Raw genomic sequence first — 24,493 nt, 5'->3', positions numbered from 1 at the left:
ATATATACACACACACACACACACACACACACACATATTGGACGATGGGGTAGGTGGTAGCTGTGAGAAGCTCTCTTTTTGGCTGCCTGGTTGGCATTCTTTTTAGCCTAAACTCTCCAAGGATTTTGTTCCTAGTTTAATGCTGATGTCACATCTGGGGAGGATAGGTGAAAATAAACTCTTTTTGGGGGACTGTACCCTGCACTGAATGGCCAAGGTATTGATGCCGGCTGAGCATCCTGCCCTGAAGACTCCATTAGCCTTAGGCATACTTGTTTTCTGCTTAGTCGGGAGGAGACAGAAGAAGGCTGGGGATGATGGTCCCGCATCATACAGCTGTTCCGATCATGGCTTTGTCCTGTCTCAGCACCCCGTTGACTCGTATGATCCTGCCTGGGGGGGGGGGTCTTGAGTGCTCTGCCCTCTCTGTCAGTTCTCCGACCTCATAAATCTGCTTTCCAGAACTGAAGCTAGATACCGGCCTGTGAGCTCTGTTCACATTCCGTTCCCCGTGTCTCTGGTTTGTGGACTGCCTCCTTTGAAAGCTTAGCTTTCTTTCCCAGGGTGTGCCCAAAGATTGCTGGGAGCAGGCTGTCAGGGGGACATACATCTTGTGCCCTCCTCAGGAGCTGGTGAGAGGTGGGCATAGCGATCTCTTGTTTACTGGCAGAATGAGCACACTAGATAGTGAGCCGTGTTGTGTTCCGGGGACTCGTGCTGGCGTTTTTGACACATGCAAGTCTTTTGTGTCGCCACTGAAATTCCAGAATTTCATTCTTTTTTTTTTTTTTTTCCCCTCTCTTTCTCTGTGGAAGCTGATAATTTGCTTGGGTGTGGAATTAGCCGGCTCAAGCTATTGACTGCAATGAGATGCCAGACCACACAAAATTAGGTAACTTCAAAGTAAAAAGAGGGTTAAAAAAAATCCCTCTGTTTTGCTGTAACTTTTTACGACCTTGTTTCACTAAACTGCTAAAATACAAATACATTTGCGAACCGCTCCAAGGGGCCTTCTAGAATAGCATGCCGAGAGACTGAAGAAAGCTGAGAGCCAGTATTACCGCGATTAGCAAGTGCCTCAGATGGAGGCATAGCTACCGACCGAAGACGATGGGGTCGGAGCCGTCTTTAAATTTCTACCTTGGAGAAGAGACACGGGAAGAAACTGCTGCCCTTGTGGGCTTCTCGTACCCTCTGAGGATCTGGATCCCCTGGAGACAGTCTTACGTGCATTGTACCCATGGACATCTTCCCCCTGTGTCTTTGAAAACCCAAATATTCAACAAAACAAATGCTCTCATTTGGCTGCAGAGAACAGTCTTATATCAAATCATTCCTAGCCCTGCTGTGGCTTGAAGATCGAAGGCACTTGCAGTTTCATGGGCAAATGTGTTTAGAAGCTGTTCTGTCGTTGATAGATTTTTTTTCTTCCTCTTTTTTTTATAGGCAGCTGTTTTATTTATCAAAGCGTATGTCAATTTATTCTCACTTGTCATGGCCTTAGCTTTTCATTTGGACTTTTTGGTATGATGAGGGTCTATGAGAATGTCTGAGTATTATTTTTTTTAGTCTGTTCTTAGTTTTGAGGGGATCCAGCCTCCTGAACTCTGATTTTGGGGTTCTGGAGAGTCGTGAGCAGGGAGAGAGAGGATGAGGACTAAGCCCGCCGAGCACTTTAGGACACATTTAGGGGCTGATCTTAATCTACCCACGTTTCCCCCCAGGCCAGGCTGGTAGAGGACAGTCACGCAGATGGAGGTCCCCTGCCCTCACTGTGTAATTTCCCTACCTAGAGTTTGTCAAACAAGGCTGTATAAGTGAGGTTCTCCCTTCAGCTAAGATGTCTTCATGGACCAGAAACTCCCTACCTTCTTGGAATGCTGTCTAGGCTCCATCGTGCCCCTAGGTGGTCATATCAGCCCTAATCCCGGTCAGTTTCCGAGGAGGAGAAACCCACTCTGTCCTCACATTCTGTGACAACGGATTTCTGTCTGTCTTTGTCCCACTTGTCAGAAATGATGAAAATTCAGGCCAGGTGTGGTGGCGCGTGCATTTAATCCTAGCGCGGAGGCAGAGGCAGGTGGATCTCTGAGTTCAAGGTCAGCCAGGTCTACTGAGCTAGTTCTAAGATAGCCAGGACAATACAGAGAGACCCTGTCTTGAAAAAAAAAAACAAACAACAAAAAAAGAGAGAGAGAAAGAAAGAAAAAAAGAAAGAAAGAGAAAAGGCAAAAGAAAAGAAATGGTGAAATTTTCAAATTTCAGTTTGAGTTGTGTGCTGTGGCTGGCATGAAACAGGCGGCTGGGGCGGGGGGCAGCCCGATGTGGGCTATGACCCTGTCCTTCTGGGGAGGTGGTTCTTGGAGAGTCTTAGGGAGATGCTGGGAACTGACACTGGGGACCTGCTGCACTTCTAAACCCTCTGAGGGACAGCGGTCAGGGCAGAGGGAGTGGGATAGATGTGTAACTCCTGCTTTGGATCCTGGTAGTTGGGACCTGCCAGAACGCTGTTGGGGACCTGAGCCTTTGCGAGCCAGCGTGGGCCTTCCTCCCAGTGTGTGTGTCGGCTCACTTCCACCTTACCCTCTCTGGGCACATCAATATTCCCTCGGTGGCAGAACTCCATAAAACCTCTGGTTGGGTCTTGCGTCATCGAGTCATAGATCATTTTCTCCCCCCAAGAATTGATTCCTGCTTTCTCCCACCCAGCCCCCTCCTTCCCCTCCCTGGGGTTGTTATTTTCCCCGTGATCCAATAAATTAAAAATTGATGGGAGTTCAGAAAGTGTTGGGCTCTGCCGGGTGCGAGTGTAGGTGGGGCTTCCTGTTGCTGTGTGCACCTCTTGGTGTCTCGGCCTCTCCAGAGTGTCCACCCGGCCGAGTGTGAGGAGAGCCTTCTGCAGACTGTTGGTAGGCACAGGCCAGCTGCCTGAGACTCCGGCTTCCTGGGAAGCAGGCATCAAGTCTCCAGCTCGCTGGATGCTGAACGTTTCTTGTAAACATACATCTGCATTGTGATGGCGGCTGTGGGCTGTGACGTTGGCGGCACACTGTTTTAACAGCCAGCCCCCTCTCCCCATCCTTCCTTACTGTCTCCACCTACCTTATTGAGACTGTGCAGACTGTGGGTTAGCCAGTAAGGATAGAGACTTGGAGTTGAACAGAAGCAAGGGGGAACATGAGCCCATGTACACAATAGTGTGTGTGTGTGTGTGTGTGTGTGTGTGTGTGTGTGTATAGCAGTGCACACACCCCATGGATGGCCTAGGCACAGCAGGTAGCTGGTTTTCTGGCTGGAATTCCCTGAAGGACAGGTGTAGAGCGGTTGTTGATGGACCAGGACGGGCAGGGTCCTGGGATCTGTGTGCACACAGAAGACTCCCAGGCCAGGGGAGGCCTTCTGAACCCCACTGGAGGTTTGATGGCTGCCTGACTGGGCCAGTGTGAACAGCTCCTCTCCACTTCTGTCTTCTGTCCCAGATTCCTTCCCAGTGGGGCCGAGACATGGGAGGTTTGCCTTAGGATCAAGGGTTTCCCCTTCCACTTAACAATGATGCCCATTATTATTTGTGAAGCCTGATTTCATTGCCTCTAAATGCGTTTACCAGCTGGGAGAAGGCCCAGCCTTGTAAATAAAGTGTGGTTTTGTTGTAAAAGAAAATCTAGCTCCCCCCCCCACCCCCGTGTGTGTAAATATATATTTGTTCACGTGCTTTAGATTTAATATTTCAGAACTCTCTCCAATCCTGTGGTATCATATTCAAGCAAGTTGCTGGCTGCATCCGTCCATTCATTTTCCTCTTTAATGAGTCAAACATTTTAGCAACCGCTGCTCTGATCCGGCTCATGGTGTATGGAGAGCAGTAATATTTTGCAGGCTGCCTGACGCTCGGAGTTTTTCAGGGAAGTGCGTATCTTTTCAGAGAAATGTTTTACCTGTGCCTCGCTTGTTAAGGCCTGAGTTTGTGGGATGAGGCTGAGGGAGGGGCTGGTTTGTTGAGTCTGGGGCTGGGAGGCCGGTCTGTCTTCTCTCCTGTGGCAAGTGGGATTCTCTGCCTATGGAAGTGGAGGCTGGGATACGCAAGTGTCTGGGCCAGACCTCCGCCTTCAGTGCAGGGCTGCCGAGGAGGGTTCCCAGAGGGCCAGCCTCCCTTTTCTCAGGACTTGGCCAAGAGGTTCTTTTCCTTTTTCTTTCCTCTGTTATTGATACAGTTCTTAGAAGGGACACACACACACACACACACACACACACACACACACACACACACATACTACATGCCCAGCCCATATCCGCCTGCCAGCGGAAATGAAACCACAGCCTTTGGGGTATCTCTCAGAGCTCTGCCTGAGCTTTCAGGCCCAATCAGCTGCCTGGTTCACCCAGAAGTTGGGGTTCAGTGGAACTCTGCTGCCTGAATGCTGGGGGGGGGTGATCTTGTCACCTTCCCCAGGAAAGAATCACTAGCCACAGGCCTTAGTTCAGAGACCCACTCTCATAGACTGGAGGTGGGGAGAGGAACCCCCATTCCTTGGTGTTCACAGGGCGAGCATGCCGTCACCTTCGGGAGTTTTACTTTCAACACTGGAAGTGGGAGGGGAGGTAGTTTTTATTTTTTTCCTGGTTCCTTCTCCTCCCAACTCCTTGAGTTGTGGCAGTGGGTTGGGTCCCAGTTTTAAAGGCAAGGCCTGAGTTCTGAGCTGAGCCTGTGCCGGCACAGCCTAGCCTGTCTGTAGGGCCCTGGTGCTCCAGGTTGCCTTCCTGTGAGGGGGAGACACAGAATTCAGAACTACAGCTTAGTAAACAGAATTGGGGACACTACACCAGTGACTGGGGCTCACGGGCCTCGCTGTATGAGGGAAGTGAGAAGACAGACAGAACACAGATGGACAGACCTACACGTAGATATTACAAAAGACGATGCTGGTTTGGCGTCTTGGTCAAAGGAAATGTGGACAGGGAAGGAATATCGTGGTGACATATATGACATTTACTAATTTTTATATAAGCCTGTGTTTCTTTGGAATTAGAGAATCACGTTGAAATTTTGTGACTTGGACCCTCCTAGCAGAGAGGGCATAACTCAAACTCTAGAGAATTGTCTGGATGGGTGGGCATGGCTGAAAAAACTATTATTATTGTTATTATTATTATTGATGGTAGACTCAATTAAAGGTCTGTCGAGCACAACATTGGGTCGGGGATGTGGGTTTATTGTTTTTATCAAAGGCTGTAAGGACCAGGTGCGCTGCCAGGCCGGCTCAAGGCGAGCATTGAAAAACCACACCACAGATACACCTCACCTGCTTCGTTTGGATTCTCAGTTTTATTTTGCCCTCCTTTTTTCTTTTCTTTTCAGCTCATTTCCTTTGTGCCCCCCCCCTTTACTTTTTGGACCAAATAATACTTTGACAGCCTTCTTCTCCCATTTATTAGCGTTTCCTTTCTGTAGACGGGCATCAACCCAGCCCTCTATTTCTAAAGGGCTGTTCACACAGCCCTCTTGTTTGGCTCTGAAATTATGTATATGTAATTGGTAATTAAAGGTACAAGCTTTTCAATATAAACAGTATTGCTCAATGTTAGATTATTAAAGGGAAAGGAGGCAACGAACAATTACCTTCTACGTCCCGACAAACGGTTTACAGGAACCCAGTCTTTCCCTCGAACCTTCAGCTTGAAGGTTGTGATTACATTTTTAACCATAGCAAGGCAGCTTTTCATAAGATAAATCGGCAAATTAATTACGTAGCATTGTCTTCGAGCTCCCTTTTAAGAAAACTCCGATTTCTTTTTCAAGTATAATTAATGGTTTCTGGGCGGTGTGGCGAGGATTGCCCCTTTACCTATTATTTTTGTTGTTTTGTTGTTATTGGTAAGGTGCAACAACAGATTTGGGATTTACACATCTGCGGGGTGTTTCTGAACTGCCATGTTTTCGGGGTGCCTGTCAACATTTAATTCACAGAGGGCCTGCGTGCCTCCTGGTGACCACAGGCAGAGACTCAAGGTGTGATTTCCACTGGCAGTACCTGCTCCTCTCTCCCTGTATCACGCATGGCTCCAGGGGCACATTCAACGTCACCGGCCTCAGACGCTGCAGTCAGTTTTGCACATGGACTCACACAGGCCCCGAGCAAGCTTATGCTCCGAAAACACAAACAGCGACTTCCACATAGTATTGGAGATGCCACAGACTGTTTCCCTTCAGGTTTCCACTCTCTGGCTCTGGCCCATTAATAACCTCACTGTCATGGAATGCCTCTTCCTCCTCTTCGCCCCTCCAGCTCCGCTGTGCCAATCATTCCCCTTTCTAATTGCCGTATAGTTTACGCTTTACCTTCCTCCTCGGTGTCAGACCTGTGGCTGTTCCCAGATCCCGTGAAGACCTGGCTACTTGTGCCTTCTTCCCAGCTGACAGGGAAGAATTCCAGCCAGGGTTGCCCAGACCCCAAGGGGAACACGGAACTTCCTCGTCCACTGCCTTTGATTTATTATGCACTCCGCTGTACGGCTTTCCAAGGGTCCCTTGAGGGAGTGGCTGATTCTTGAGGCGTTTATTAGCTTCAAAATATTTAGGTCGTGTGCCCCTTCCAAAATAATAACGCAAACAGCCAAAGGAAGTGCTCTGACTGCTTCAGACCCATGGAAAGTGCACTTTGAGATCTGCCAAGCAATGATTTGGGAGTCCGAAGAGGCTCCCCCCCTTCTTTTCTCCCTGTCTTGAATGAAAAGAAAACCTACCGATAGGAAAGGACGGTGTGAGCTGATAAAGCCCTGAGAGTTTTTGAGGGTCTGGAGGTCTTAGCAGGAGCCCAGCATGTGGGGAAGCTGGCCTTCCCTTTCGCATTCTGGAATCTGACTCTTCCCTCTGAGCACGGGTGCTTCTTTCTCTGGGCAGGACTGGCTTTCTAAAGCCTGTCTGGGTTTCTGGGTTTCTGTTTTCCAGTTTGGTGCCTGGCCAGGACTCAGGTGGAAGAATGCGAGCAGGAAGCTCATGAATGGGGAGGCTAAGAACATGAATGAAAGCTGGTGGGGAGAGAGCCTGGCTCCAGATGGAGAGAGGGGTTGGGGCCCAGCATTACCGCCTTGCTTCTCAGCCTTGTCACCCATTGGAATTAAAGGGGGGAGGGGGCAGCTTAAAGAATGCTGATGTTTGGCTTCCAGAGTCATTGATCTGGAGTGAGAAGCTCGCTCTCCCAGTGATGCTCAGATACCCTGAAGTGTGAGAGCCTCGCCGCCTCCAGCCCATGCTGCTGGCAGTCGGGGTGTGCGTTTTTGGGAGAAGTTGGCAAGGTGTGCTCCAGGGAGTGGAGAATCTGTGCTGCTGTGATGACCTCAGGGCTATGATGGGATGGAATGGTGAACTCCAATTCTGGGAGGATTTGGGGAGCCACAGAAACTGGCAGCCAAGGGGCCTGCTTCTTAGTGGGAAGGGGTGGAGGGAGCTGGTGCCTGTGATCACCTAAGCCCATCTTTGTCTTCTCTGCCCCTCCCCTGTCTCCTTTCTGTCTCCAGCAGAGGCTGACCATGTGGAGGCTGCCATCCTCGAGGAAGACGAGGGTCTGGAGATAGAGGAACCTAGCAGCCTGGGGCTGATGGTGGGTGGCCCCGACCCTGACCTACTCACCTGTGGCCAGTGTCAGATGAACTTCCCTCTGGGGGACATCCTGGTGTTTATAGAGCACAAGAAGAAACAGTGTGGGGGCCTGGGGGCCTGCTACGACAAGGGCCTGGACAAGGGCAGTCCTCCACCCTCCTCTCGCTCTGAGCTCAGGAGAGTGTCGGAGCCAGTGGAGATCGGGATCCAGGTCACCCCTGATGAAGATGACCACCTACTGTCACCCACGAAAGGCATCTGTCCCAAGCAGGAGAACATTGCAGGTATGACATTTGCTCACCTGGTGGCTGCTGAAACCGCCTCCCCAGCTGGTCCTGCCCCTTGACCTTGGAGCCTTGATTCTTAGGGAGATCCAGGGCCTTCCAAGATGGCCTCTGGGTCACACTATCTGGGGCAGTGGCCCTCTGGGGAAGACAGCTGAGGGAGGCCCGACTGCTGCATGTTGGGTACTTTGCTTTTGGTGAGGGAGCCTTATCTTGAGCTTAATCCAGAGGTGGCCTGGAGTGCAAGATGGAAATTTGGAGGTTGTCTTGGCCCTCTCTTTGTTGGTAATCTTGGCTCAGTCCCTGGCTTTGAAGCCAGGCTTGGTTTGGACTCTGTTATTCCCAACCCGGAAATGGTGTTTTTCTCATCTCTAAGATGGAGTTCAGGAGACCTTCCTGGTGTCTGTCTGTTGCTGTAAGGACTCAGAAGATTCTGAGTGTGGCAGTACCTGGAGGCACTTACATGTGACATTTGTCTCCTCTCCTTTCTTGGGACTCAGTTTCCCCAGCTGTGAAAAGAGGAGGTAGGTAGACCATCTGACCCATAAGCCTGCTTCCTGTTTTGCCTGGCCCTCAGTTTGTGGGAACCTGCCTGAACTCTGATCCTTTAGAGGAGAACGGATATTCTTTTTTTTTTTTTTTTTTTTTTGGCTAGCTATTTGGTTCTACCTAGATAGCTGTTTTGTTGCCCTGAAGACCAGGTATGGAGCCTCAGCCCCAGGTACCAGTGGTGTCTTTCAGTGGGATGTACCCACTTGGTGACTTTGCTGTATGTCTTTCCTTCTTGGCCATACTGTGGAGTGCTAGAGTCTCCCAGGGAACCTCCGTGTGTTGTGCAAACCAAAGGTCTTGCTTCTGGGGAATATGAGAGATTTGTTCTGCTGTGTTTCCCCAAAGAGACAGCAAGACAGGCTTTAGGGTTTGTTCAGATGAGGGTTCAAGTTCTGCCTTTTGACTTTGGGCCGGCTGCTTCATGCGTTTGAGCCTCAGTTTCCTCTTTTGTCAATAGGGAGTGAATAATCCTAGCAGGCCTGGTATGGGAACGGAGAAAGAAGGGGCTCCACAGGTGCTTGGGCAGCGGAACTCGCTCTCATAGTTTCCTTCTGACTTGGCCTCATGCAAGTAGGTAGCCAGATGGAGAAACATAAAAACAGTCCCTGTGGTGTTTGGGTCACGAACCCTAAGGATACTGGGACACTGCGTGTTCTGAGGAGGTGACACACAGCATAGGCCAGGGCCTCACATTAGAGGCAGTCATCCTCCAACACATGCCAGTTGCATGTCTTTGGGCCCCAGTTTGTCACCTGTTCGCTGGGAGGAGCTGCACAGTCTGCAAACGTCTGAAGGCACAGGCTGGGCAGTGGGGAGCAGGGGAGCCTGTGGACGATCGTGGCCTAGACTTTGCTTTCTGGTGGGGGTCTTAGTGGGGATCAGTTATGAAGACAATGCCAGCACAACCAGGCACAGAAACATGGCCAGCACAACGCATCACCATTAAGGCGAGAAGAACGTCTGGTCCCTCGTCGTTGTCAGACATACCACTTGGGGTGGGTTTCAGAAGTGGGGGGGACACCTGGTGTCAAGAGCGTGCAGCAGCCATTGAGGGGTGCCTGGCCCTTATTTACTTTCATCTACTGAGCCCAGCCTCCAAATCCTCATTTTATGTTGAAGTCTTTCCCAAGGAGAGCCTGTGGATCACCGTGGGGAAGTTTGCTTAAGAAAGCAACTAAATGTGATTTTTCAAAAAGCGGTTCATCTCCCGGCAGCTTCGTCCTTATCCTCCAGCTCCCCTGATACCCTGCGTCCCCCATACTGTTAGTGACCCATCGTATTTTTATTTATGTGTGACGGGAGATGTCCTCAGCCCTTCTGTTCAGTGGCACGGCAAGCGAAGTAAGGTGGGGAATGGATTTCTTCCATAGGTAGAATAAGCCCTTAGCAGCCTAAAGCGATACGTTTGTTCAAAGCATTTCAAATGTTATTCTAATCAAAGGCACACAGCACTCTGCCTGCTGTGCCAGCTGCAACTGACCATTTTGTTCTCGCGACCTAATCCACCCACCCTTCCTTCCCACGCCCGGGTCTCCTGGCCCCTCCCTATTTGGGTACCAACTTTTCTTTTCTTTCTTTCTTTTCTTCCTTCTTTTTTTCCTTCATTTAATAGAAAGGAAAGATTAAAGAATAAAACATCAGTGGCTCAAATGTATAAAGTAATTTAATATGGTGAGAGCATTAATTATTTTAGCTTAATTGAATTCTGAGGACTCTGCAGTCCTTGCAGCTTGGTAGACAAGGCCTGTTTATTATTTCTCTGTGTAGATTAACAGTAAAGGAAACACAGATAACTTTCAGTTATTTATTGTAAAATAAATGTGTCAATTCGTGTGTGAAGCAAGCTGCTCAAAGATAATTGAGTCTTTATATTTTAAGAGGGGAGCCAGGAATCGCGGACTCTTCTATATCCAGGCTTCTGGAAATCCTTACAGCTGTCCAGGCCGCTGGCACACTGGCCTCAGTGGGCCCCCTGCTCCTCCTGGCTGTGGCTTCAGGGGCACTTCCCAGCTGCCCCATGCCCTGCGGCTGTCCTCTCTGGCCTTGCAGGTCCCTGCCAGTAGCTGGCGGGCAGGTGGCTGTTGATCCTCGGGACTCTGCTTCTGTCTGGCTGGGGTGGCTGGCAGCAAGAGTGTGTCACGTTCTGCAGCCTTCACTTGCTTCCTTTCTACCAGAAACTTCTTGAAGCAGGGCCCCAGAGATGGATGGAGGTGTTCAGATTTTTTCCTGTCCTGAACTGTGTCCCCAGGGTGAGAATTGAGCTGAGATCTGAGTAGTCATCGAACCGAGGTGTGAACTCTGTCCCCACTCCTTCTTTGGCAATATCATTCTGGAGATGGCTGTAAACAGTCTGCCATCTTTTTGTTGTTTTAAACGATAGAGGATTAGGAAGGTACAGAGAGGAATATATAAAGCTCAGCTCCCGGAGGAGGGCACTCTTCATTCATTCATTCATTCATTCATTCATTCATTCAAGACCTGCTGCTCTTCTCAAGAGGATTGTGTGAGGAGATAGCAGCCCTGTCCTTGACGTTGGCCTCCTCGATGATGCTCACCGATGCTCACTGGCTGTGGTAGAGGAAGTTCCTGGTGGCTGTCAAGGCCCACCTCGGGACAGTGGTGATCCGCTGAAGTAAAGCCTTTGGCAGAGGTCTGAGTCAAGAGTGCAAGGGGTGTTGATGGTAATACCCACCCGTGGAGGTCCTGGGTGCAGCTAGTGATGCCTCCCTATGGCCTCTCTCAGGCACTAGGTCCATGCACCCAGGCTGACCCAGGGTTTGCTGAGGGGCTGTCTAGGGAAGGGACAGAGAGAAGGGATTTCAGTTGTTTGGGGTCTGAAGCTGTATAGGAAAGACAGGACGTGCGGCCACCCTGCTCCCAGCCCTCCAGCCCTTCAGAGACTCAGTTTTTCTTCTCTGTGCCAATGAAGATTCAGGCCTGTGTGGGGGTAGCTGGTACAGGGAGGGCAGTGTACATGTGAGTGCACGTATGTGCTCCCCCCACCCGAGGTTTTCTATCATGGCTCTCTGCTTCCCAACCACACACAATTTTGGGTGTTTTAGGAAAGGCTCAGTGAGAACTGTGGAAGCTTCCACTGGGTTCTGAGACTCACACATCAGGAACAACGGCAGAGTGAGATGGGCAAGGGTTCAAGCCCACCCTTCTATCTTTTATCATATCAACGCCATGTTGTGATGTCCGACACAGTGCCTCATCCTGGGGAGGGGTTGGGGACCTTGGTGTCCCCCGGACTGAACCCAAAGGCATTTACTGCAGTGGGTCTGATGGAGACTCTCTCTACTTTTGCAGTCCCACTTGCTTCTTTTTCTGCATCATGAAGAGGACTTAATGAAAGGAGACCTAGGATATACCACATAGCTTGTGGCCTTCAAAGGAAATTTGGTTCTTCATGTTATCACCCTGGCCATACTCAAAAGGGGGTTGGTCCAACGGGAAGGAATCTGCTGTCACCATCTTTTCCTTTCCCTGAATTAAAAAAGGAAACAAAAGAAGGACATGACTGTTCTTAAGGGGTTGAGGTCTTTTTTTTTTTTTTTTTTTTAAATTACAGATATAAGGGAGAAAGCAGGCAGGCAGGGACAGCAGCATCTGGGAAAGTCCAGAGTAAACATGGCCAGGCTGAGCTGAAGCTCGTTTGAGAGAGCGGGAAGAAGAAGAAGAAGAGAGATGCCATTTAGACGAGTGCTTGGGTAAGGAACTGGTCAAGAGATGGGCATAGCCAAAATGCCTGAGTTATTTAGGGGCCAGAGAAACGGGGGAAGCCCAGCCAAGTCCCTGGGCAGGAATAGTTTAGGGTGGAGGGTGGAGGTATGCCAGCCAGGAGGACCCTGTAATAGGTAGGAACTGAGGGATGCTGGGAGCACCTGGCGACCTGAGTCTACTTTGATGTTACTATGCATCTGTCATTTGTCCCAGGTTTGAGCCCTAACACTCCCAAACCCCAAATGTCAGGCTATAGGATAGTAATGGCGGGAGATGGAAGGTCCCTAGCCTGGAGGTGACAGGTGGCTGTCACCATGTGCTGTATGTGTCTTCACTGGAAAACCTGAGCTGGGCCTTGGATGAGCCTGGAGAGCCCTTGGACAGACAGGGGTTTGGTTTATGGTTTCAGAATCCCACTGCTGGAGAAAGGGGGTCCTGGTGAGCCCCATGGTTTCCATGCTGCTCTGAGAATAGTCGCTGCACGATATATAGAAAATTCAGTGTGAAAAACAGAAACGTTACCCTGGATGTGAGAGAAAGTGACTGAGTGGCTTGTGCTGGAAGCTGGAGATAACCCCACTTGAGGGGCGTCTCAGAACCCTTGCATTTGATCCATTGGGAGCTGCTATTTTCCCTCAAAATTAAGATTAGTTAAATCCATGTACATTATGGTATGGATTATCTCGTTTTATTACTAAGTCGTGACAACTAATTATTAGTTCTGTCTGTAGTGAGAAACAGGTCCGTGTTCTGCCTGAGGAACCATAGCCCTGGGAGAACACTGGCTGGCGGACTGACTTCAGGGCTCAGGGTGGCCCGCCGGGAGGTCCAGATAGAGGCACCGCTGGATTCTTCTTGTCATTGTCCTAGAGGAGTTTCCTCAGATTTCTCACTTAAGTTTTAAGCCTCTAAATAGATACTTATAATCCTATATCGAATTCGGGTTTGGAAGGTTCTTGGAGAACTTGCCCATAGTCACCTAGCAAAGGAGAGTGAGACCTGCTTGACCTGGCCAGCTGACATTGGTTTTAAGGAGAGGAATTCTGTGAGTTGCCTAGAAGATCTGGGGGTAGCGGGAACCAAACACCTCTATTCCCCCATCTGACCTGAGTTTGGAAGCCCATGCTGGAGTCTGGATGCAGCCAGGAATCCTCAGGCCCCCAAAACTTGACCCTTGCAGGTGAAGGCTTTGGAGGGACAGGTGGCAGCTGAGCAAGCGCTAAGATGTAAATTTCCATGGGCCTGGGTTGAATTATTTTTTCCTCACTCGTGAAAATTATTTGCTTTATTTTATACTCCTTGTTGCAGTTGTTTGTAACCCACAAATACGAACCATTTGTTTTATTTTGTGGAATTGTGGGTTTGAGGAAGTATTAGCTGTTCATTTCTGGGAGTCTCCGCCCCGGTACAACTCGATGGTCTATTGCTTTCCAGGACAGGCTGCTTACTGTGATTTTACTCGATGTTGTGTGGCTGTGCACTCAGCCCCTAGTCCAGGAGCTGTGGTTACAGGGGGTCACTCAGAGGGAGGCTGGCCTCAGAGATGACATGGAAGAGCTGGAGCTGGCAATGTCACCACAGACTTGGTGGCTTGTATGAAGTTAACGCTCATGATCCCGAGTCAGGACGGGCACTGACTGGAGGACAGTGTCCCTACCTGTCCTGTGCCTATCTGTGGTTACGTTGTCCATTGTTGATAGTGCTGCCCCGGCTGCAGGATGGTAACCAGCAGGCGGCTTCCTGGGTCCAGGGAGAAAGAGTCAGGCTGAGGGGCAGGGGTCTGGCAGAGACCTGGAAAGTATATCACTATCACTAACCATCGCTGCCCAACCCTGAGTCTTGGGGCTGTTCCCAGAGGGTCCCACTTTACCTGTAACTGGGGTGAGCTTCTGCATAGCAGGGGACAGAGGCTCCCTAGCTGTATAAACCAGAGCAGTGCTAGTGACAGACACGACTTCAGTTCTGAGCTGTAGTCCAAAATCTTAATGGATTTAAAAAGCATTGGTCAGCTAGAAGAGTTTTCTCCCCACCTCCTGTTAGGCGGAGGTCTTTATTTGCTGGATGACATATTGGCCCATTCTTGCAGTTGAGAAAGGAGGAGAAGGAAGGGGGAAAGAAAGAAGCCTGGCTCTGAGGGAGAATTTAGCCACACTCAGTCTGTTATTGTTTTTGGTTTGACAGTAGTTAGCAATTGTGTGTGTCTGTGTGTGCGCGTGTGTGTGCATATGTGTGTGTTGCACAAGGTTTGTTGCTGCTGGTGATGTTAGTCTTATGCAAAGCTAGGGAGATTTGTGTCCACAACTATGCAAAGAAGACAGCCTGGCCTTCGCTGCTGTCCCCCTGGGCTTGTCTTTTCACTGGAGGTTGAGGTTTTCATTGTTGGATTTTCAACTTAATGCATGCTTCTTGGAGCTTAGTGTGTGCTATGTGGCCCTGTTTCCAAGGCCTTGTAAAGATTAATCCTCCATTTAGTCTTTTAACCTTGCGCGGTAGGTGTTAACCCAAACCCCACTTTACAGAAGGGCAAACAAGCAGAGATGTGGTCATATTTGATTCTTGGTTCCATCTGCGCTCTCCACCCTCTGAAAGCTGTAAGTCAGCTGCTACTTTCGTTTTGTAGGAGAGGCAACTGAGTCATAGGCAGGGCAGTGTCTAAGTCTGTGGGTGGTTCACTGGAACCCGCCGCCTGCCGCCTGCCCCGAAGGGGTCTTCATTGGGCCATCCTTCTGTGGGATTCAGTTTTTACTGTGGTAGGCACAGACTTTCTGCTCCTAGCTGGGCAGTGGGTACTGTGTACTGGAAGCCATTCTGAGAGGACAGTGTCCCTACCTGTCCTGTGCTTATCTGTGGTTATGTGTTCATTGTTGACCGTGCTGCCCCGGCTGTAGGATGGCTTCCTGGGTCCAGGGAGAAAGAGTCAGGCTGAGGGGCAGGGGTCTGAGACCTGGAAGGTATATTCTTGCTGTGTGACCTAGAATCGGTCCCTTCCCTCTCTGTTTCCCGTCTTCTAAGCTAAAATATGAGAAGGTTGTTAGGCCCCTCAGCTTCTCATCTAAGCCCCTCCTACCCAACCATCCGGATTTGATTCATTTACATATGGGGTTTGGGGGGTTAGTTTCCCTGAAGAATTTGCTCTATTGAAAATGAAAACCATTGATTGGGGCGGGGGGGGGGGCGCGGCAAACAGAGTTCCGGGGAGGGGGGTGATGTCATCTGTTTGTGGCTTCCCATACAGCATACCTAGACTTCATTCCTGGGGTGAAGGACCCCACTCCCGGTGTAGACGGGAGACAGGCTGTTCAGATGTACCCCCCAAGGCAGGGCAACCATCCCCCCCCCAGTCCAAAACAGCCACACCTAAAGATGTTTGATTATAGCTGTCGCTCATGGGCTAGAGCCAGAGGGAAGTTTTCCAAGACTCTTAGGTCGTCAGTGTGGACCCAGCCTTAAAGGGGCAGACCAACTGCCGATATCGGGATCAGTGGCTAAATGCAGAGCCTCGTAAAATGGCTGCAACCCCAGTGCCTCCTGGTTCATGCCCCCAATGAAGGCACAAACGAATCCCAGTTAGCGTCCAGCAAGAATAAACCTTGAACTGTCTGATTGGTCCCCTTTCAGCTTTTCCAAGGCAGGCCAGATTTCTGGAGAGGGTAGGAGTCCATTTAGGGACGGGCTCCTGAGGATGAGGGGCAGGGACTGTTCTAGCTTTAGGGTGAAAGCAAGGGTCTGCATTCTTTTTTCCTTAAAAACAAACAGGCCGATCCTCCCTTGACCCTTTTCCACCTCCAGCAAATGGCTGGCAAACCGTTGTGGGGTCCTAAACCAGAACTAAGTTCTTTCTTGGAGCCCGAGCTGGGTCTGCCCCCACCCCCACCTTAGTTCAAAGCTAGCCAATTAAGAGACCTAAACAGTGCGGTCTTCTCTGCATCACTGGCTTGTAAAACTTTCCCTGAAAACCAGGCGACTTTATTCGCTGGGAAGGGGCAACAAAGGCATGTAATTTTTCCAACCTGGCCTTTGCTTGGGAGAAAATGGGAAAGAAAGTCATTTTCGTAAACAGAGTCTCTCAGAGACGCAAAGGAGGTCCGCGCTTCGGGTCGGGGTCTGCACATCGCAGGACAGTGGTCTGGAAAGTGGCCCGTGGTTGTTGTGGTGGTGGTCTGTAAGGTCTCAGGGTGTTTTGAGGCCTGTGATGGGGATCGGAGGATGGGGGTAGACGTCACTGAATCTCTTCTCAGGCTCTTAGCTCAAGGTACCACTAATGCCATTTTCCAGGCACCCGGACGGTGCTACTTGAAAGAATCCTTTCCCGCCTCTCGGCCAGCAGCCCCCCCCCCCCCACGGCCTCAGGCCCTCTCCTAGGCTCCTGAGAGTGGGGGTACTGGAACTGCGCTCCCCCGGCCTTGTCCACGTGGTGTGCACCTCAGACCCTGTCTCCTTGAAGGTCGCTCTGAAATTTGGGTCCATTGACACCAATTCACCCAGCCGGAGAGCACAATGGCTTTCTCCCAGAGCCGGCCGCACAATATTTTGGCCGGGTGCGCGGTGTGGTATAGACACTATCTGCTCGGTGACTGCACCCGGGCCTCTCTGGCTACGGGTGACCCTCCCCAGACTCACCCGGGTCTACTGGGGGCCTCCACCCCACCACTCCTGGGCCTTGGGGCGGGCCCGGTCCTCCTCGGGCCACTCCTGCCCGCCCTCACCGCCATGCACGTTGATTGCGCCCTGGGCTGGAGGCCGAGGGGCGCCAGGTCCATGCATAATTCGGGGGCTTAATAGACCAGCTGCCCGCGCGGGGCGCAGGGCGGGCGGAGGCGCAGCTGACCCTGTCGGCGTCTGGCCTCGTGGGGCAGGCGCGCCCCTTTCTTCTCCGCCTGCTTTGGCCCGGGTCGGAGAAAGGGGTGGGGGCTGGGTGAGCCGAAAGGCCACTCCACGGGAGGATTCATGCAACTTTTCTTTTGGGTTTCGGGCACCGCGCACCGAGTCGCAGCCGCCGGGGCCGGCTCCTGCAGGAGTTGCAGTCCGGGTTTCCGCGAAGCGAGCTGAAACCCTAGATTCTATTCTTTTGTTTTATGTACCCCTTTCCCTCGACCCCCCACCTCCACCCCCGCACCTTGGAGCCCTCCCCCACCTCCAGCTCAGCCGCAGTCCAGCAAGCACGCTCCTGGCTCCAAGCCAACCCCTTTCCCCGGCTGTAAGAGAGGGATGGAGGCGGAGACCCAAGGTCAACGGCGGGAGGCCGCTCCGCTTTGGAGCCCTTTGTGCACGGGACGCCCCACCCCCACTGCCGCCCCCTTTCTGCCCAGAGTGTGTGCGGCGAATCGAGTGACCCCTGGCCTGGGGAATTGCATTTCAGAACCCCTTGGAAGCTGCCTGTGGCCCTTCCCCGAAGCCGCCACGGCAAGGGGCAGACCTCCCAGCCCGTGTGACTTTTGCTTAGGGTCCTGGGACCGTCCAGGGACCCTGTCTCCTTTGCCTCTATTGCTCAGAAGGGATCTTAAGTTCACCTTGGTTTAAGGATCCAGGTGAGACCGGAAGGCAAGGGTCTTGAGATCCCTTCTGTACGCTTGACTTCCTGCAGGGCAGCTAGGCCTGCCCCAGAGAGGGCAAGGGGGGGGGGGAGGGTGTTGGGATTGTGACTTTGAAACACTCGGGACAAAAGTTTTCCCCATTGTGTGGGAATGGAACCCTCCAGTGGAGTGAGGCAGAAGCAGGAAAGCACGGGATTCCTGGGACTGGAGTAAGATCCCTCCTCAACCTCCACTCTGCCTCTTCCTCTTTCTGTACCTCTAGAGAGATTTGTATGCAAATTATCACCTTGCTAGAATTCCGGCACTCACGCTGCATCTTAAAAATTGACCTCATTGTTGGAGCTCTCCACGAGGCCCTTACAATCAGTGGTGAATTTCAGTATCAACCAATAAATTTTTGTTTTGTTCGTTTTGTTCTTGGGTTTTTTTTTTTTTTTTGATTTTTTTTTTTCTTTTTGAGACAGGGTTTTTCTGAGTAACTACCCTGGCTGTCTTGGAACTCACTCTGTAGACCAGGCTGGCCTCGAACTCTTGCTCCCACCTGTCTAGTGCTGGGATTAAAGGTGTGTGCCATCATGCCGGGCTCAATCAATAAGCTCTTAAGAAAACCGGCCAGCATTCTTCTGGAGCTGGTACTCCTGAAATAAAAACGAGTGTTGCTTGCCTGTGGAAGATGAAGTATTTGCCTTCACTGGGACATCTTTTCCAGTCTAGGATTGGGCCCAGCTCTCCACTCACCATTCAGAAATCCGTGTGAGCTAGACAGATTAAATGCGTTAGAACAGTAGGCAAGGTGGTTTTAAAAATGTGTGTCCATGTGTGCTTATGGTTTGGGCTTGACACGGCAGACTGTGCTTCTGACCTCTCTGGGTCCTGTGTCAACAATCCCTTCCTAGCATTTTGAGAAAGAGTTGCTCTTCAAAAGAAAAAAGGAAAAAACCCCACAGGTTTAGCTAATTTGAGCTTCCAGCAACTGGCTTTTCTGGTGGCGTCTGAAGTACTTGTCAATTTATTTGTTGAAAGGCCTTGGGGAGCAGCAAGTTGTTCCCAGGAACGGAAACCTGCCCGTCCTGGACAAGAAGGGTTTCTCTCTGCCCGAACTTGCTCTTGGATTTCTCAGACGTCCGTTTATGTCAGTTCCAACAAGATAGAAACTGCCTTTGGATATTGTAAATACGGGTAAAGATCACAACCCTGTCCTCAGAATGGGCTGCGACGAAAAGGCAGGTTCTGTGTTTGATTAATATTTATGTACCTGGGTTCTTTTACACAATGAAAGATGAAATACCATGTCTGTGTGTGTGTGTGTATGTGTGTGTGTATACACATCCCAAATTTGTAGTCAAAAGAGATGAACGTGTTATTGTGTTTGGAGGCTAGGTATGAGAGAGGATGGGTCCTGTTCATGTTTTGCTTGTGGGACCAGTGCCCAGGGGTTGGCTGGCTTAACGGTTACCACCCTAAGAAGTAGCCCGGGTCTTCACTTGTGTTTTTTCTTTTACTTTGACGGCTTGAAAGTGATTTTTAAAATTATGCATGATTTTTTTCCCCCTCTAGATTTGAGCTAAGACTTTTCCTCCGGGGCCTGACCCCTTCCCCCCAACCCCTTGGCGGAAGGGTGTATAGATCTTTCATGCCTGGGTGTCAGAGTGACAGAGGGCTGCCTGACTATGTGGCTCTGAGCCCTGGGCTGTGTCCTCAGGGCACAGGTGGCTTTGCTTGGCTTTGTTCTGGAGCAGTGTGTGGGAGGTGTGCATGGAAACGGAGCCCTCTGTCAGCTGGATCCTGTGGCAGTTCAACCATCGGGTCGGTAGCTGAAGGGGCGGAGGAAGCCTGCTGCAGCACCACTGCCCAGCGCCTTTCCTTCTGCTGCTTGGAGAAACAACCACTTTTTTTTTTTTTTTTTTGTAGGATTTCCTACAGCATTTCTTCCCTCGGGGGCACCTGCACCCCCGCTTAGGCGTTTGATAAATATTTGTGGTGGTTGGAGTGTCAGGTGCCACTCCAGGGCTTAGGCTCTGGGTTCACCCTTGGCCCCACAGCCTGTCCTGTCCTCCAAGAACCCAGGGCCAGCCAGCCCCTCAGCCGGTGCCTGTGTCTGTAGAATGGGGACGTATTATTTTTACTTAACAGTTCCCATCTACACAGGAGCGTACGTAAGCCAGTGGTGAGCAAAGCTATGGCTGATTTTGTAGACACCGTACCCGCGAGACTGTTATTGTTTGGGCCCTGGGGGCGGGGTGACTAATTTGCAAAGAGGAAAGGCATCCAACAGCTGCTTGTATATAGAGGGTGTTGTCTTTTACGCGCGTGAGGAAGCATCTGGGGGCTTCCGGGAGAGGCTGTGGCATATACCACTAGAAAACGTCCCTCACCCATCCCCATACATGTTAGAGGTCCTTCTCTGCAGCCCCCACCTCCAGCTCCTTACTTTTGGGAAACACCATGTGATTCATGATCTTAATGCCTAGTGGTGTTACTGTTGCCCTTGACCTGAACACCCCAGAAAATGCCCTTTCCTATCCTGATACTAGCTTCTGGCCTCGGAAGGGTAGGGAGCAAGTTGGGGGTGGGTAGGAGGGTGGATGTCGGGGGATGGGATCTAGACTGGGAAGCATACAGCAGGTTGCCTTTAAGTGCAGAGTCTTGCTCAATGCAGGTGAAGAAGGAACTCTGGCCAGCCCGGTGAGGAAATTCTCCTTTTCCTTTCTCAACCTCCCTACCAAAGCTCACCGAAATGGGCATCTGTGCCCATCAAGTACACAGCTGGTGGGCTATGAAATGGTACCTTCACTAGGGAGATTCAGACCTCCAGTGGCCTGCGGGGGGCCAACATTTTACCTTTTTTTGTTGTAATTTTGTACTCAGAGAGGTTTGGTTTCTTTTCCCTCTGCAAATGCTGGGTGACCTGAAATCGAGTTTTAATAATAACCTCTTACTGGACCCAAAGCCTCCAGGCTCCTCCTGCTCTTTAGGTGTACCGACCTTGCTGCGTGTCTCCAGTGTTTGCCAGCTTGGGTTTGGGACAGGGTGGATGTGTGCATTCTCCTCTTCCCTCTAGGGACCTAGGCAAAGCTCTTGTTCCAGCTTCTGAGGTGGAGAGGGGTGGGGACTGCGGATAGATGGGGGCTGTATTGTAGCGTAGGCTCTCAGCCAGGTGTGTGGCATTCCGTAATTGAATACAGACCTGAGTGAGTTCCATGTCGGCATGCAAAGACGGGCAAGGGAGGTACCGAGGTTCTCCGCGCTCTCTCTCGGCTGAACCTAGAGTCCCAAAATTCTATGGAGCCCAAATGGTGCATGGAAAAGCTAGGGAGCAGCAGAGATCATAGAAGCCCGAGCATATTCTGTTCGCATGGATAGGCTCTTGCATTTTTTTTTTTTGTTAGTGGCAGTTACTTAATTAACCCACAGATTAGGGCTGCCTTCTTTTGACACGTGCATATATTTTGGGGGAGAATATTCTTGCTCTCCTCAAACTCCAACCGGAACCGCTCAGCTCGGCAGCCTCCCTGGGGAGCTGTGACCTCTTCTCTCCTTCTCGTCTTCCCAGCTTTCCCTTCCTGTTCCTCCTACCCACCCTTCCCTTAAACTCAAGTGGGCTTGGAGCTGAGTGGAGGACAGGCGTGTTACACACAGCTAAATAAATCATGTTTACGCTTGGCGTTCTTGGTAGTGAAGAAGCTGTTGGCTGTTTCCACTTCCTTATTTCTCAGCGTTTGCTTCCTACCTGTTTTTGAGTACATGCCCAGAATAGTAGTTTTGTCAAATGAGGGGATAATGCCAGCCAGCCTTTTCCGCTGCCAAGGAAGCTGCTGGATTTTGCAAAACAGTGACGTTTTTTTAGTGACACTGATTCCTCTTCCCCCTCCCCAAAGAAATTAGGGTGTGGAATAAGGGGTATTAAAAATGCAAGCATAGAAGGAGAGGGGGAAAAAAAGCTTCCTGGCTGCCTTTGCTCAGGGCTTATAGCAAGCAGGGTTAGAGCTGAAAGGTCTGGAGTTTTTGTTGCTGATGGCTTTTCCCAGGTCGGCAGGCGGCCTTAGGAGGTGTGGAGGCTGTTCTGGGCCCTGCTTCTCCTTCCCAGTCCCAAGACTTCATTTTTCTCAGATTTGGAGATATGGCGCAGTGATTTTATTTCTTTTTTTTTTTTTCTTTCCTTCTGTTCAGTTTTTGGGTCTGTTTAGTTCTAGAGGCCTCCTGCATGATACTTGCTTCTGTCTTCCTCTGAAGTACCAGTTAGGAATCTCACCCTGGGCCAGGGTGGGAGCTTTTGGGGCCGGACTGAGACTGTCATTGTTTCTGTTCAGCATGAGCCATCCAGGCCTTCCCTCCTCCACGTTTCACTCAGGATGTTTTAGGGGCACCTGAAAAAGTCACTTTCATGTTGGGTCCTCTCTGTCAGGCAGAGGACTTCCTGGGTAATTACAGCCAATTGCAGGTTTTCAGATTAAAAAGAAAAAAAAAATTAAAGAAACGATTTCAAAAACAAGTGAGTGGTAGGTGAACACATTGCTCCTGGAGGAAGTTGAGACCTGCGTTCTCTGAAGGATTCCCTTCCGAATTCTATCCATGGTCCAGCAAAAAAAAAAAAAAAAAAAAAAAAAAATTACGATAAAAATCAAAGTAGGCGTGCTATGATTTTCCCACAATTTCTAATGGGAATACTCTGTAGTAGAGATGTTTCCATTGAGGACTGTGCTGCCGGCGTCTTTATTTACATTAAATAATGGTATATAATAAGCCTTCGTTGAATGTAGACCTCTGGTACAGCCGGCTGCCCTGTGAGCCTGCTGGATTGACCTGTAAGCATCAGAGTTGCCGGTGTTAACGTGATCACCCTCTTTATTAAATTAATCCCACCAAGGGTTAGTTTTTACATATTTTGTGGTGCACATACCCCACATCACCTCTGGCGTGTTAGGAGATGCAAATGGATTTCACGGGGAAAGAAAGTAAGAAGGTGACTGTCAGTGCTTGGTCCTCCTTGGTCCCCTTAAAAGGAAATGGGTGATTTTTTTCTTTCTCTCTCTCTCTCTCTCTCTCTCTTTTTTTTTTTTTTTTTGTTAACAAATGCTACCAGACTGAAAAGCAGGCAGGCTCATAATATGTATGTTAAATGCCATCTACATACCGAAAACCGAGGTAAAGAGACTACTTGGTTGAAAGTAATTACAGGTCTGCTCAGTTCTTTAGTCAGTGACATTTCAGACTTAGCTTCGAAACATAAAGAGACAGAAAGATCCTGTCCTTACGTGAGGCACAGCGGTCAGCCCTGCTATTCTATGTCCATTCGAAAAAGGTACAAAGAGATCAAAGGGAGGGACGCAGTCATCCACTGATCTGAGGAGAGCTGGATTTGTTAAAAAATCACAAGAGGAGAGACCGCTTGCTTCTAACTGGCACATGCAATAAAAACAAAACATGCATTTAAGGGCTCGCAGGGCTCCTCTTTTTATATCTGATTTTCTTGAACTTTCTTTTTACCAAGTTTCCTTGTATTCCTGCTGAGCCGGAGGCTGTCAGTTTGCTTCTGTCTTGGTGGAGTTTCACGGTGCTGTCTGCAGAAGGGCAGCTGTGCAGATTTGCCTCCCCCGGCTGCTCCACGTGTGTGCGCCTTCGCTGTGCTCCACGCCCCGAGCTGCAGTCGCTGCACTAACCCCTATGTTGGCACTGCATTTTCCTCTTTTCATCTGTGCTGTTTTCTTCCCCGATCGCCGGGATTCTCACACTTCAGACTTCTGTCTTGCTTCTGTTTATTCTCTTGAGTTTTTCCCACGGAGGCTCAAGCGGAATCCCGGGTGGGAGCTCCTGGTACCTGCTGACCGGAATGACGTTTCTGCAGGATCAGATTTTGGACAAGGGTCAAGTTTAATGTTTTCAGGTTATCGGTGTCAGGCCCAGTGGATGCTGTCGGAGAGGATAAAAGAGTCCTTAGTTTAAAACGCCCAGGAGGCCCCTGAACCTGACAATTCATTTCCTGCGACATTTCCTTTGCAATGTGACTTGTTTTCAGTATGCCTCCCCCCTTACCCCCACCCTGGAACTGTAAATAAAAGGAAACGGGAGGGATTTGTGACAGCTTGCCGATGGAGTCTGGCCCTAAGTTTTATCTGCTAAAGGACCGAAGAGTCCTGACCCCTAAGTCTCAAATTTTTCAGTCTTGGAATGCAAACAATGTATTCAGCTGTTGACTTCCATGTGTGGGCAGTGGCACCGTGGACTGTGATTCCCATGGACACATGCGGTAAACCGTTTGTTCTGGGGGCAAACCAAGACAAAATTTCTCAAGTATTGACTGACTTGTACTGGAGGGCAGAGTCCGATAAGGGCTGATGCAGCTCCCTAGCTTTTGCTAAAAGGCCTACGCCGGGGAACAGGGATTTCCTCTGCAAGGCCTTGGCTATTTCTTAGGGTTAGATTTAGAGGATCTTTTAGATTCAGCTTTGTTCTGGCCCCTGTAGACTCTAGGTAGGCAGACGGCTTAACCTGTCTATGTTCCTGAAACAGATGTGTGTGTGTGTGTGTGTGTGTGTGCGCGCGCGCGCGCACACATGCTCATGATGCACGCTTGCTTCTCTAGCCTCTCTCTGGATGTCAGAGATGCGCTCACATACATTTTTCTAGCTAGTTAAACACATGGTCTCCTCCTCTGGTGTTCCTAGGCCATGTCATTCCCAGAATCCTGGACCCTAGTTTGGTGGGCTTGTACCTGCCGGGTTCACGGTTGAGCACCCTGTTTGCTGTTGCTAAAGCCACCAGACTGGGGCTTTGTCAGCAGCTGATTGTGGCTGGCCTGCATT

The 24,493-nt window shown here is 50.3% G+C and overlaps 1 protein-coding gene across 1 annotated transcript in view; it reads left to right on the top strand.

The window, feature by feature from the left end:
- The window catches only part of Bcl11b (BCL11 transcription factor B), an 89,969-nt gene that overhangs the window by 6,360 nt on the left and 59,116 nt on the right, over window positions 1-24,493 (top strand). Inside the window, exon 2 of the mRNA XM_050154833.1 lies at window positions 7,516-7,881. Within this exon, the coding sequence (XP_050010790.1) occupies window positions 7,516-7,881 (366 nt within the window). The remainder of the gene's footprint in view (window positions 1-7,515; window positions 7,882-24,493) is intronic.

This window comes from Alexandromys fortis, unplaced genomic scaffold (genome assembly GCF_014885135.2).
Source record: "Alexandromys fortis isolate MF-2015 unplaced genomic scaffold, M_Fortis_MF-2015_v1.1 scaffold_91, whole genome shotgun sequence".
Classification (NCBI taxonomy): Eukaryota; Metazoa; Chordata; class Mammalia; order Rodentia; family Cricetidae; genus Alexandromys; species Alexandromys fortis.
Note: the sequence above shows the minus strand (reverse complement) of the source record. Positions and strands in the feature narration are given on the sequence as shown.